The sequence below is a fragment of the Phragmites australis genome, chromosome 15, assembly GCF_958298935.1.
Source record: "Phragmites australis chromosome 15, lpPhrAust1.1, whole genome shotgun sequence".
Taxonomy (NCBI): domain Eukaryota; kingdom Viridiplantae; phylum Streptophyta; class Magnoliopsida; order Poales; family Poaceae; genus Phragmites; species Phragmites australis.
Genome location: NC_084935.1, coordinates 675,994 through 689,026, shown reverse-complemented (window position 1 = coordinate 689,026; position 13,033 = coordinate 675,994). Strand labels below are relative to the sequence as shown.

Below are 13,033 nucleotides of genomic sequence, written 5' to 3'. Positions count from 1 at the left end.
AAAAAAATCACTACTTCTAGTGTTATTATAAGTTTACTATTAAAAAATTATAAAAATAACATTAAAACTGTCATTCGAGTGACATCCTTAAAAAAATAAAAAATCAAAGAAATATTTACAAATGCCTAAAAAAACTCACGTCCACCGACAGGTCGGGAACCATGCCGTGCCATGCCATGTGGTACTGTTGGGTCGTTGAAAGAGAAAGGCAAATGCCGCGCTCCGCTCGCGCGTGAATGGCGAATGCTGTGCTGCTGACTGGCGTCCGAGTCAGAATCTCCATCCATCCAACGCCAATCCTGTCCGCATCTGTCGGCATCTCTGTCATCTATCCGAGCGATGAGAGATACAGACGCATGTGCCTCATGCTTCCGCCTCCGCGCTGCCTGCTCGATCTCGCACCATTTCCATTTGATTTTAATACTACTTTATTCACTTCCGAACGATTCGGTTGTACAGGTAATAACCGGCAGATCTGGATTTCGTATTGCTCTGCCCGTTCTGTCTGTCTCACTGCAGTGATTAAGTACGGCTCACATCATGTCACAGGCAGCAACACCAAAATCCTAACGTTGATGATTGTTCTAGCTTGCCTTTTCGAACAGAACCCCACGGTATCATGCAATGCATGACCGGTTGGCTGGTTGGTTTGCAATCACAGTAGCAAAGAGAGACGAAGGAGAGAGAGAAATCTCAAGGCTGGTGCAATTCTCGTGAAGAAGCTAGGCTGCAGCAGCGCCATCAACGGCGACAGCGGAAACAGACTCTTTTTCCAGCTTATCCAACCCATCGTCCTCTTGCTAAGAACTTCTCCAACCTTCACAGTTAGTTTTTCACTCCTAGCTAGGGGAACAACAACATCGCGATCTTACAACTGAGCCTCTCTAAACTTGGACTGATGCTGAAGTAATCAGTAATGCCTTGCTGTTTATCTGATAAACAGAGATGTTTACTATCAATAGAAGCCATATATATTATATCCAGGCAATAATAGAAGACAGCTTTACTTCCTTTCCCAAGCTGTCAAATGAACTTTACTGGGGTGCAGATGCTACTTGGCAAATGCCAGTGCAGCTAGAATTAGCTCTCGCAAGATAAACGGTGCAGCTAGACACCATGCATGTCGCGTTTACCAGCTGCCTATTTTTGCCTGCCTAGCGCAAATATGTAAACAAAAGTAAACGTGAAAACTTACACTCAGTAGATAAACAATCTAAACATGGATTCCGAGGCCCCAAAACGTGCGGTTCTTCGAAAGCAAACCTTCCAAGGTAGTCAATGGGCCGAAACACGAGCAGCATCAACGCTGAATTGCACTGTTAATTAGAGATTTTTTAGTTTCAGTTCCAATATTTTTTTAAGCTGACCATCCATAACTATAGAAAATCTTGAAGGTGAAGCTACATGCAATTAGAGAGTATTTGCTTGAGACATCTTGCTATTATTTTAAGCTAAACCATATATTTAAATAATTTTATTTTATCCTACACACTCTATATAATATATAAATTTTGGAGCTGAAGTTGTACTAAATAAACGAAAATAAAGACTGAGATGCTGTACATATTTTCTTGAAATACTAGCACAGAATTCCTGCATACAGCAATGCGCTCCTACTGGGTTTTTACAGAATTTACCACCGAAGGAAAATTGGTGGGTCATCCGTTCCACTCACTTTCGCTGTAGTGGGCCCGCCCCTTGAACAAAAAGCGCATTTGCCACGCGCACCCGGGCCCGTACCCCGCAGAGGTATGGATACGTGGCACGTTAACCTCCTGTACCCACCACCGCTCGTGAGGCCCAGCTTTAATCTTATCCAAACTATATCCACTCAGCACGCCTTTTTTTACAGCGGTAAAAGCGGCCCATATCAACCGCGGGGCGTCGCGGCTCCGATCCGTCCGTCCACCCCACGCATCCAACAGCTGTCACGAATTACCGCACGCGGAAGCCGTTGCGGGGGGAGGTAAAACGTAGAAGGGGTAAAAAAAGGCGTGGGCCTTTTTCCCCTCTAAAAGGCGCCACTTTTCTTCGCCGCATCTCCCCATCCGCCATTGTGTCTTCTCCAGTTCTCCTCTTCTCCCATCCATTTCTCGCGCGCTCTCTTCTCTCTCTCCCGAGCGAGCGAGCGAGCTTGCTGCGGAAGGATTCATCCGAGACGGCGAAGCTGCCATGGCTGAGGCGTTGTTCAACGGTGTAGTGGCGTCGCCGTGCGGTGGCGACGTGGGCGCGGGGCTCGCCGGCCGGGTGAGGGGCGCCGCGGCGGCGCTCGCCGAGTCCGTGCCGATCGGCGGGTACAGCACCAAGGGCTCGTTCTCCGCCGGGAGGATGGCGGTTTGGGACAGGAAGGCGAGGCCTCTGCCTCGGAGCCTCGAAGCGGCGCCTGGACAGGTCGGTTCGTCTGCAAAATCGTGTTCTTGTTGAGCTCTCTAGCTTGTTTCATTCATGTTTTGCTTTATTCTTGTATCAGTTTCATGATTCTCAACGCAAAGATTCTTTTTAGATTCAGTTATAGTTTTTGGGAATTTCGCGTAGTCCAATATGCTATTTTTACCTCATTTTGGGCTGGGATTTTAGCTGTTGGTGTTGGAGACAGCTGAGTTGCCGTTGGGTTCATTTTAAAATTTGATTTGCTGTTTGTTTGGCAGATGAACCTGACGATTGCGAAGGCCATGAGATGGTGGGAGAAGGGGCTGCAGCCCAACATGCGGGAGATCGAGTCCGCGCAAGACCTCGCCGACTCCCTGCTCAACGCCGGCGACAAGCTCGTCGTCGTCGACTTCTTCTCCCCCGGCTGCGGTGGCTGCCGTTCCCTACACCCCAAGGTAGGTGCAACGTCACAGCTGAAACATAGGTGCTGCTACAAAAAAGTTGCTTCTTTCTTTGTACTGATGAGGATTGGTTAATTCTGCCGCGCAGATTGCCCAGTTTGCCGAGAAGAACCCGGACGTGATGTTCCTGCAAGTGAACTACGAGACACACAAATCCATGTGTTACAGCCTGCATGTACATGTCCTCCCTTTCTTCAGGTTCTACAGGGGAGCTCAGGGCCGGGTCAGCAGCTTCAGCTGCACCAATGCAACTGTAAGCCTCCCTACATCCCCTCTTGAATCACAAGAATCTGTATATGAATTGCAACGTTGTTAATGTGCTTGTTACAATTATGTCTTCAGATCAAGAAGTTCAAGGACGCGCTCGCGAAGCACGGACCGGACAGGTGCAGCCTCGGCCCTGCACGGGGGCTCGAGGAGTCGGAGCTCGTGGCCTTGGCTGCAAACAGGGACCTGCAATTCACCTACGAGAAACCGGGCCTTGTCCCAATTGCAGAAGCCATTGCGAAGGAAGCTGCTCAACCCGGAGGGCCGTGGGTTCCTTTGCCTGCGACCGCGACGCAGCTGCTCACTCAGGGATCTGAGAGCTCGTTGTTGTCGTCTGGAAGATAGGCAGTGGTTTCATGTCCATTGTTTGTACAGATTTACTAATTCTTGGTCTGATGTATGTGTGACATATTGAGATGCAGATGTGCAGGCTTAGGCTTTTAGTTTATAAGCCTGCTGATTACTACTCCATTGTGTATGTGTTGTAGTAGCTGGTCCTTGCTCAAGCATAAAAGTCCTTGCTTGAGGACCCATGTCTGTATGCATTGAGAATTCGTTCCTTCATGATCGATTATCTATCTGCATGCTTGAGCTACCCGTTCTATTGGGTTTTGTCTTGATGCGAGATTCATATTTTGAGAACCGGAACTCTGACCTTGGTGTTCATGGTGAAGTGTTGGTTCCTGAAGGCACCTACCTTCTATATCCACGGAAGAAGCAAGCAATGGGCTATGCCATTCGTTATTGGGACTTGGAAGGTGATGGTCGATCTAGGTCATGGTCATGGCACTCGACAATGTGTCATCTTGTCATGTGCAGGCCGATATGGTTATAAGGATATTAAACCGTAGGAATCAGGTATCCACTAAAATACTAGAAGAGGAGGAATCAATCGGTTCTGGTATACCCAACGAAGCCATTATATTGCTTTCGATAATAAGGGAGATTCTGGAAACATTCACTTGGGTCAGTAGTTGGACGCGCAGGACGACTCCCTCATGCTCATCCTGTGGGCCGCTCCTTCACTGCAGACAGCCTACCTTCGGTGGCTTCTGATGGGCTGTGGCTTCAAGGCTCTTGTACCAGATTTTACTCCTACTAATGAATGAATAAGCAACTTTCCTGCTATTTCGTAAAAGAAAAAAATAGATTACATGTTATTGACTGGCTGCCTGTGGAAGAAAAGAATGAAAAAATGCTGGATGTTTGTCAAGGTAATACTCCTCATATCGCTGGGAGAGCTACTTTGATCAATTCAAGACTCAATAATACACCCATCTATCACATGTCAATGTATTTCCTACCCAGACCTGTGATCAATAGAATGGACAAGAGTAGAAGAACCTTTTTCTGGCAGAGTGGAAGCACTAAAAGAAATTATCATCTTGCGAAACGGGACAAAATCTGTAAAAGTAAGAAAAAGGGGTCTGGGTATCAAAAATCTCAGAAAAATGAACATCAGCCTAGTATGTAAATTGTGGTGGAGATTGGAAAAGGAAATGGGTATTTGGCAAGACTTGGTCAAGGCTAAATATCTAAACAGGGAGATTGTCAGTACTATGAAACACACAGAGGCAAAATGACTCTCCAAAATGGGCTGACCGGTTGAAGGTCCGAGACATATACTTGAAGGGAAGAAAGATATCGCCTAACAATGGCAAACAAACCATATTTTGGTTTGATAATTGGCATGTTGGTAAGCCCCTTATGTGTGCAATATCCAGCACATTTTGAATTGTGTAATGAAAAACCCATCCTGGTTGATGAGTGTGGAAACAAGCATTTAAATCTATCCTTCCGGAGATGGTTACCATAAATTCAGCGTAATCAATGGCAAGGACTTTGCCTTGAGCTAAACCATCCTAGATTGCCATGTTGTTTCGTGTTTGCCACAAGGCGCAGGCAATCCCTGCAAAAAGAAACAAACCTAGCTTTTGAGAAATTCTAAAGTTCTTCGGCAGTCAACTTGCCCATAAGTCAGCTACCGAAATAGAGAATCCATTTTAGCCAAAGATGTCTCTCCGAGCACTCCAAGCAAATTGTGCTAACACACATCAAAAGAAGATGTGGTTGACATCTTCAGGCCTATTACACAGGCAACATCTTGAGCTCCCTTTCCACCTCCTCTTCTTAAGAGAGGTGGACACCAGGAGCTTGTTGTGTAACATTTGCCACATGAACACCTTAATTCTGTGAGGTAATTTATAGTGCCAGAGTGTCAGCCCCCTTGCAAGACACCCCCCTCAGAAGTGAGAAACTTGTACATGGATTTGGTGATGAATCTCTTTGACTTATCCAGAACCCAAGCCACTTCATCATCATTATCATTCAACTAAATATTTTGTAGCTTGTGTAACAACTCCTCCCATTGGAGCATATTGCTTGAAGTCAGAGTCCTTTTGAACTGCACCTCCCACTCATTTTGACTCCAGCACTCGGAGACCACAGCATTAGGCTCAGCACACAGATCAAACATGTCAGGAAACTGTGTTTTTAGAGGAGTCTCACCTATCCACAAATCCCTTTATAAGGAAACTTTATTGCCATCACTCACTTTATACACAACTCCCCATTGAAATAAGTGCTTAACCTTATGTAAGCATTTCTAGAATTGGGAAGTACCTCTTTGCCTGTATGTGAAAAAATTGTCATCTCGTATGTATTTGGCCCTAAGGAGCTTAAACCAAATGTCCTCAGAGCCAGAAACAATCTTCTAAATCCATTTGAGAAGCGGAAACTCATTCATGATCAAAGTGTTTAGGATGTCAAGACCTCCATAGTCTTTAGACCTAGATATGGCTACCCATTTAGCCATATGATATCTGTTCACATCCTCACCTCCCTTCCAAAAGAAACTTGACCTGATAGTGTCTATTTTATTGTGCACCCCTCTAGAAAGGAGATAGAACCCTATGGTATACATAGGTAAGCTGGTGAGGCAAAAATTTGTCAAAGTCAACCTATCTCCATAGGTCAGGAAGGAATTTGTCAAAGTCAACCTGCCTCAATAGGTCAGGTTTTTGCACTTCCATAGGTGCAACCTTTTGATCATTTTTGAGAGAATCTCAGCAGAGGCAGTAATACCTAAATGATGGTCAGAGAAAGGAATTCACAAGTATTTCAGAGAGAGTTGTCCCGGTTTGCAGCTGAGCATATTTGCCACCCTTTTCTGAACATCCTGCTCCATTCCAAAGGTAAAAATCCCACTTTTGTGAAAATTAATCTTAAGTCTAGAAAGCCATTCAAAGCAATAGAGAATGATTTTTACATTGAGAACAGAGCTGTCAAAGCCATCAATCATCAAAATTGTGTCATCTGCATATTAAATATGGATGATTCCACCTGGGATCAGATGGTCTACAACACTTCTAAGCAGGCCCTTGTTACAAGCTTTGTTCATTAAGACATCTAGAGCATCTGCTACAATGTTAAAAAGTAGGAGGGATAATGGATCTCCGTGTCTTAGATCTTTGTAGGTTCTAAAGTATGGACCCTTTTGGCCATACAAACTCTGTCTCCTTGACAGATTGCATGACCCAATCTATCCACTAGGAGATAACCCCTTCTCTTTCATGACTTCATATAGATAATCCTATTTCACCTTGTTATAGGCCTTTTCAAAATCTATTTTCACCAGCACCCTCTGCTATCTTATTCTTCTTAATTCATGTATAACTTTATGAAGTATCACCACCCCTTCCAAAATATTTCTACCCTTGATGAAAGGCAGTCTGGTTTGGACCTATAGCCTCCTTGGCTACATGAGTCAATTTGTTATTCACCTTGGTGACACCTTTGTAGTCTAAATTGAGTAAGTAGTGTTGGCCTCCTTGACCTTAGAGATCAGTGTTATTACACCATAGTTGATTCTTTTTCAGATCCTGGTTCCTTGCATAGAGGTCACAGAACATAGTAAAGATGTCCTTCTTGACATAGTCCCAGAATACTCTAAAGAAGGTGACAGTGAAACCATTAGACCCAAGAGTAATAATCAGGATATCATTTCTTGGAAATGGACTAAGAATGAATCTTTTTCAGTCAAATTTGTTAGTGAACTCTCACTAGATCAGATGATGGGCCTACACACAAGCATGTATGGAAAGGTAAAATTCCTAACAAAATAAAAAATTCTATGTGGCTTTTAGAAAATTCTGTTGTGCTGGCAAAAGTGAATATGATCAAAAGAAAATGACAAGGTGATCCACATGCTACTTCTGTGACCAAACTGAAACAACCTCACATTTATTCTTTGATTGTACTGTCAGTAGAGTTGTGTGAGGTGTTGTTGGACAATGCTTTGGTGCTAATAATAGACCCATACACCTGGAGCAATATTGGACTTGGATTGCAAAAAGGCTTCCAGGAGGACAACAAGTATATACTTTGGGTGTGGCAGCAATATATTGGGCAATATGGAAAGCTCGAAACAGAGCCTGTTTCGATAAAAAAACTTATTCAACACCCTAGTGATATAATCTACCATGCTTGTTTTTTTCTCCAATACTGGGCAGGCCTGTATGGAAGTGCACTTAAGGATACAGTTCTAACTGGTGTGGAGTCCCTCTTCCAAGCAGCACACAAGACACAAGGCGGTGTACCAGCAGCCAACGCCGATGCTTCTGCTCCCAGCTTCACCGTCAAATGAAGAAGATAGCGAGAAGCCAGATGGAGAGGGGTGGGGGGGGGGGGGGGGGAAGGCGGCAAGGACGAAGAATGACTGATGCTGGAATCGTTCATCAGTAGCTGATCCTTTTATGTAGTGATAAATCTGAACTGTGTCTGCTCTCGTTCTGTAGTTTCAACCCACAATCCGCTTTCCTGAGGTGTAGTTACTTAAAGCAGGTTTATTAGGCCTTTTTTTTTATGGAACAGTAGTCTTCTCCTACTGGTTACATGTTAAAATAAATATAAATATAAATATATATTACAGACAAACGTTATTAAGAACATCAAAAGAAAAAAATGAAGATTTACAAGGAGTCTATCCATACTGCGATTTGAGAGAAATATTTCTTCTTTGCTCTATGGATAACCATTGCGAAAACATACTTAAATCTAGCGTAACAGCCTTGGACTGTTAGATCAATCCCATTAAAGATCCATTCATTCCTTGTTGTCTAAATACTCCAAGACATAAGTACTATAAGGCCTTCCCCAAACTATTTCTCTTTCGTGCTGCTGTTCTGTAAGGGAAACTATGGTTGTTTCTGTTTATGCATTAAATGTAAAAAGGGGTAAGGCCCGATTCGAAAAATAAAAAACACAGGCACATACTTGTTAGAATATATAGGGTTGGCTTATTATATTTGAGCAATTTTAAATAAATCTTAAATTTTCAACTAAGTGGAGACGTGAATATATTTTTTAATCTCATCTTACTAGTCGAGGAGAAGTGAGATCAATTTATAAGGAATTCTCCCCCCCCCCCCACTAACTTAGCATGTACGGATGAGAAGACTAGGGAACACATGCTCATCTTACTGGGGCCGTAGGTGCACGATATCTGCGTGAATGGTCCACTGACATCGGGTCTCGTAGCTTATGCAAGTGCGATTTTATTTTGCAATTTTATTATTTTTGCTATGTGGGCAAACAGATATATATGGTGTCAGTTAAGAATCCGATTGTGACATATAACTAAGTCTGATCGTAGTGCATCTCAACTGTGCAATCGTGACACGACTTAACCGCGCAATCGTGGCAATCGCGTGCATCAACAAACGGGTGAGCAGGTCTTCGAAACTCGTCGTTCTTGAGATCCTGCACCAGAAGAGGATGAATAAGGTTTTTAGAAGAGCACATCATAATTGCTCATAATCTGCTTCCTTTATATCATAGTGGTCTATTTTCTCTACGTTCTCTTTATTATCATGTGCTACATCGCCATCACAAAATCATCTGCATCTCACAGTGGCGACGGGCGATAGATACGTGCTCTATAACTAGTATATAACATAGTCATGTTTACTATGCTGGATTGTTTCATGATGTTCTTGTTAGCGACCATGTATGAGTATTACATATACAGTTTTGTTATCTATATATCTATAATGTACTGTCGCTATATCCTATTTTTAATTCATTAGTTTCTATTCATAATTTATTTAAAAATTAAATTAAATCTGAAAGTCTGTATTTATCCAACAATAAGAGCACGCATTGCACAACTTAATCTAGATGCTAAACCACGCACAAAATTGGAGCCCGGCATGGAGGATGGGATCAGAGCGCTACCTTTCGTTGCGCTCCTGGTTGGTCTTGATCTCCGCCGCGGCGGCGGCGCGTGATGTGCACGGGACCGGGACCCAAAGGGGTATTCAGGCATCATGCCTCGCCATGCCGGTCGTCAGGGTGTGGACAAGCGGGCCAAGGCTGCCGCTGCTGTAGAAGACAGGACGGAAGGGGGAGATCAGGACTGCAGAAGGACGCGGCCGGCGGGGAGGCCGACTCAATCGGGCCCGGCAAAGGGTGCGCAGCGGTGTTCTAACCGGCCCAAAGCCCCGTAGTGACTGGGCTCTAAGGCCCGAGGGTGGACCGGACTCCCAAGGCTGCACCACCGCCGCACATCGTCGGCTGGAAGAGCAGCGATCCGGAGCCGGCCGGCACAGGCCCGAGCTGGGGGTGTGCGCTGCCGAGTACATCCATCGTCTGGAATTTTTTTATATATTTTCAAATATTTTAAAATTACATTACCGTTTGAAAAATAATAAATTCTACCCTACCATCTTCCATTGAACGGATGATAATAAAATCTCGCCTATTTAACGGACGATACTTTGTGAGCTTTAGCTCCCACCGAATTTAATAACCGGAGAGAGATATGTCTCACCCATTTAGCGGGTGAGAACTTGATCTCGACTATTGAACGAGTAATACCTTTATCTTGCCCATACAATAGGTGACATATTTATATCGCCCACCTACGAGCGATATATTCGAATTAATTCAATTAAAAAAACATACATATATATAATTAGTTTTTTAATATAAATTTTGTATTCGGTAAATTAAAAAAATATTACACATTCATTCGGCGAAAAATGGTAGCTATGTATACAGTTATCCAAACAGCTCATTCTATTCTTTATTTTGCTACCTCCTGAAGTAGACATTTCTCGTAGACATCTAAATTCTCAATAATAGCCCTACATACTATGAGGAAGACACAGACAAAAGGTGATGATGTGTTCAAGGAGGAGAACCTGAATAAAGTGTTATCGAAATATCAGACCATGACCCGTTGTTTCTATTTCACCATGGAGGAATGACGGTGAATGGTAAGTTCTGTGATCTTTATGGACCTAAAGACACACTTGTTAGAGTGCCGTCAGAGATATATTAGGGTGTGCGAACTTGCCGATATAGCAAAGTGTTTTAGCAAGTGAGCACACGTCATATTTATGCACGAGGAGCACATTAAGATATGTTCATCATTATTACATGTCTCAGCTATTTGTTTGGTTGCACTTCTAAGACACGTTTATATTTTTATATGCTCTTTTTATACTAGGAATTCCCTCATGATGAAGAGTTGCTGAACCAACACATCGAGAACTTTTTAGGCTGCATCTACTCTTCGGTGACAACCGCCTACCTGGACATAACTAGAGACACATAGGTGGTCATTCGAGACTTTCACATCATTGCGATAGAGGCGGTGGTTCGAGCCACTGTGAAAGAGGTGATCGTTCGACAACCTCCACAAGAGGACATGCTTCTACCACTTCGGCCACAACTGAATGTGTTGGTTCCGACGACGATGAATTTATGCTTACTCCTTAGAGAACTCCACACCGTTGCAAATTCTCTCACGACGGGGCAAATGAATGGGATCCTAACTTTAATTATTTTCCATATACATCGGCATCACGTAGACCAAAATCCCCAAAATATAATTACCATTGGATGAACTGTGAGATAAGACACAAACAACTTCAAGGGCCATTTCGTCCATAATGTTTATGCTAATAATGTTTACCTTAGTATTTTGTTATATTTTCTTGTACCGTGTTATTCGTAATTGAATAAATTGTACCTTGTCATGTAACATTTTATTGTAGTTGCAAGTGTTATAGTAGTAGGGTTTTTTATACGAAGGCTTTTTATTTCGAAAGTTGAAAGTGAACAATTTGAAAGGGGATATGACCGCATGATGCTATACTTTGGGATGGATCAAGAACACAGTTAATAAAAACATGGCTGATAATAAAGATCTAACATAAATATCCAACATGATATGACAACCACATAATATAAATACTAGCATGGAGTACATGTAAAATAGTAACACAGAGTATTAGTACATAACACCACATAGTGTACTTGTACTCTTCCTTAATTTGCCTGATTATGAATCTTGGTTCGTAGTTCAGGTTATTCATAATCTAGGCGTACATCATATATGCGATAAAGGCTGAGGTGATGTTCCTATAGCTATGCTAAAATTCGTCTATCATGCAAGAGTGGTCGACCACAATCGACACCTCCCAATAGTCAACCCACTTCCCCTTGAAGTCGTACACCTGTCACGAGCAACCCTCATTCACGTGCTTAATATCATATATCCTCCTTGCTTGACTTGACAACATAAAACTATCATTGAAACAAAGTCACCCATTGAGTCACAGCATCTTAGCACCTTATGTCACCTCATTCTACGTATACTCTCAGGCCACTTGATTCCTCTCATTCACCACAAGGTTGTTGAAGTTTGGATTGTTTTAGTTTGCGTAAACTGGAACATTGTCCTCATCATCTGAGATGTCATACTCAGGAGTTTCAATTAGAGAAGAGATTCGTTCTCCCTCGTCTATCTCATCGGTTGATTTAGTCGGATAATCCAATGAATGTGCACCATCCAGATCGATATCTTCATCATACTTTTTCTCATAACCCTCCTCCTCCGCATACCCTTCACCATGCATCTCCCCAACTGCCTCCTTATTCTTCTATTTTACAAGCAATATAGGAGACCAACCTCTATGCACAACATCCTGCAGTTACATCTTTTACACTTTATCTTCCTAGAGCGGGAACACCTCCCAGTATACATATTCTCTAAAACGGTTACCCACAATACTAATGGTCATCTTTTGAACCTCGGGGTCTATTTTGAAACCCCACATCAACCAGACATACAAGTGTCTAACACTTTTGTGTATTGTTCTCGATATACCCTTATCCATTGACTTAAATACGGAAAATATTACCCCGGCCGGACCATATAAGATTTTATTGTCCCCATAAAAAATCTTAAACCACCACATATCTGACATATCTAACAACCATCGATAAAAACTATCATTGCGACATAACAGAAAGAATCATGTTAAACTACATCTACAATACAAAATTCAACACAAACGTAACCCAACATGTAATCTATACTGTAACAGTATATTCCCGATTCGCTACATCAAACATATCTAAATTCTACATCTATCATATTAATTATGACTACACTATATCTAAATCCTACATCTAATACCTAACATATATCTAAATACTATATCTAATTGCTAAAATATATATATAAACATGATTTAATTACCGAACTATATGTAACCATAATTGTTAAAATAGATCTACATTTTAATCTACGTCCAATGACTATCTTACCATATTTGTAAACTAAAACCTAGATATAACATCTAACATATATCAAAACATAGAGTAGTTGCTATCCTACCGAGTTTATTAAAAAATAGAAAAAATTTACCTCTTTTTTCCAACAGGGTTTCACCGCACGAATCTCTTTCCCCTCCCCTCTCCCCTCTCCTCTACTCTCGGCTGAATATGAATGAAATGAGATGCTGACGTCGGCAGAACCGGCCGCGTCGGCATAAATACTCAAAAGATCCCGTCCGCTAACAGGTAAGATCTTTTTGGTAGCGTCGCAGCCACAAAAGTCTCGCCAGTTCAACAGACGAGATCAA

General features: G+C 42.5%; 1 protein-coding gene across 1 annotated transcript; it reads left to right on the top strand.

Moving 5' to 3' along the window:
* Window positions 1-2,056: 2,056 nt before the first annotated feature.
* Window positions 2,057-3,700, top strand: LOC133893666 (thioredoxin-like 1-1, chloroplastic). The gene is made up of 4 exons (XM_062334754.1): window positions 2,057-2,391; window positions 2,649-2,825; window positions 2,920-3,084; window positions 3,174-3,700. The coding sequence occupies exons 1-4, from the start codon at window positions 2,173-2,175 to the stop codon at window positions 3,441-3,443; spliced, it is 831 nt and encodes a 276-aa protein (XP_062190738.1). The 5' UTR covers window positions 2,057-2,172; the 3' UTR covers window positions 3,444-3,700.
* Window positions 3,701-13,033: the final 9,333 nt, after the last annotated feature.

Bases quoted from the DNA above. Each gene is read 5' to 3' on its own strand.
- LOC133893666 (XM_062334754.1), top strand. From the start codon at position 2,173: ATGGCTGAGGCGTTGTTCAACGGTGTAGTGGCGTCGCCGTGCGGTGGC. The intron at 2,826-2,919 runs GTAGGTGCAACG...TCTGCCGCGCAG, and splicing joins GCCGTTCCCTACACCCCAAG to ATTGCCCAGTTTGCCGAGAA. The intron at 3,085-3,173 runs GTAAGCCTCCCT...TTATGTCTTCAG, and splicing joins TCAGCTGCACCAATGCAACT to ATCAAGAAGTTCAAGGACGC.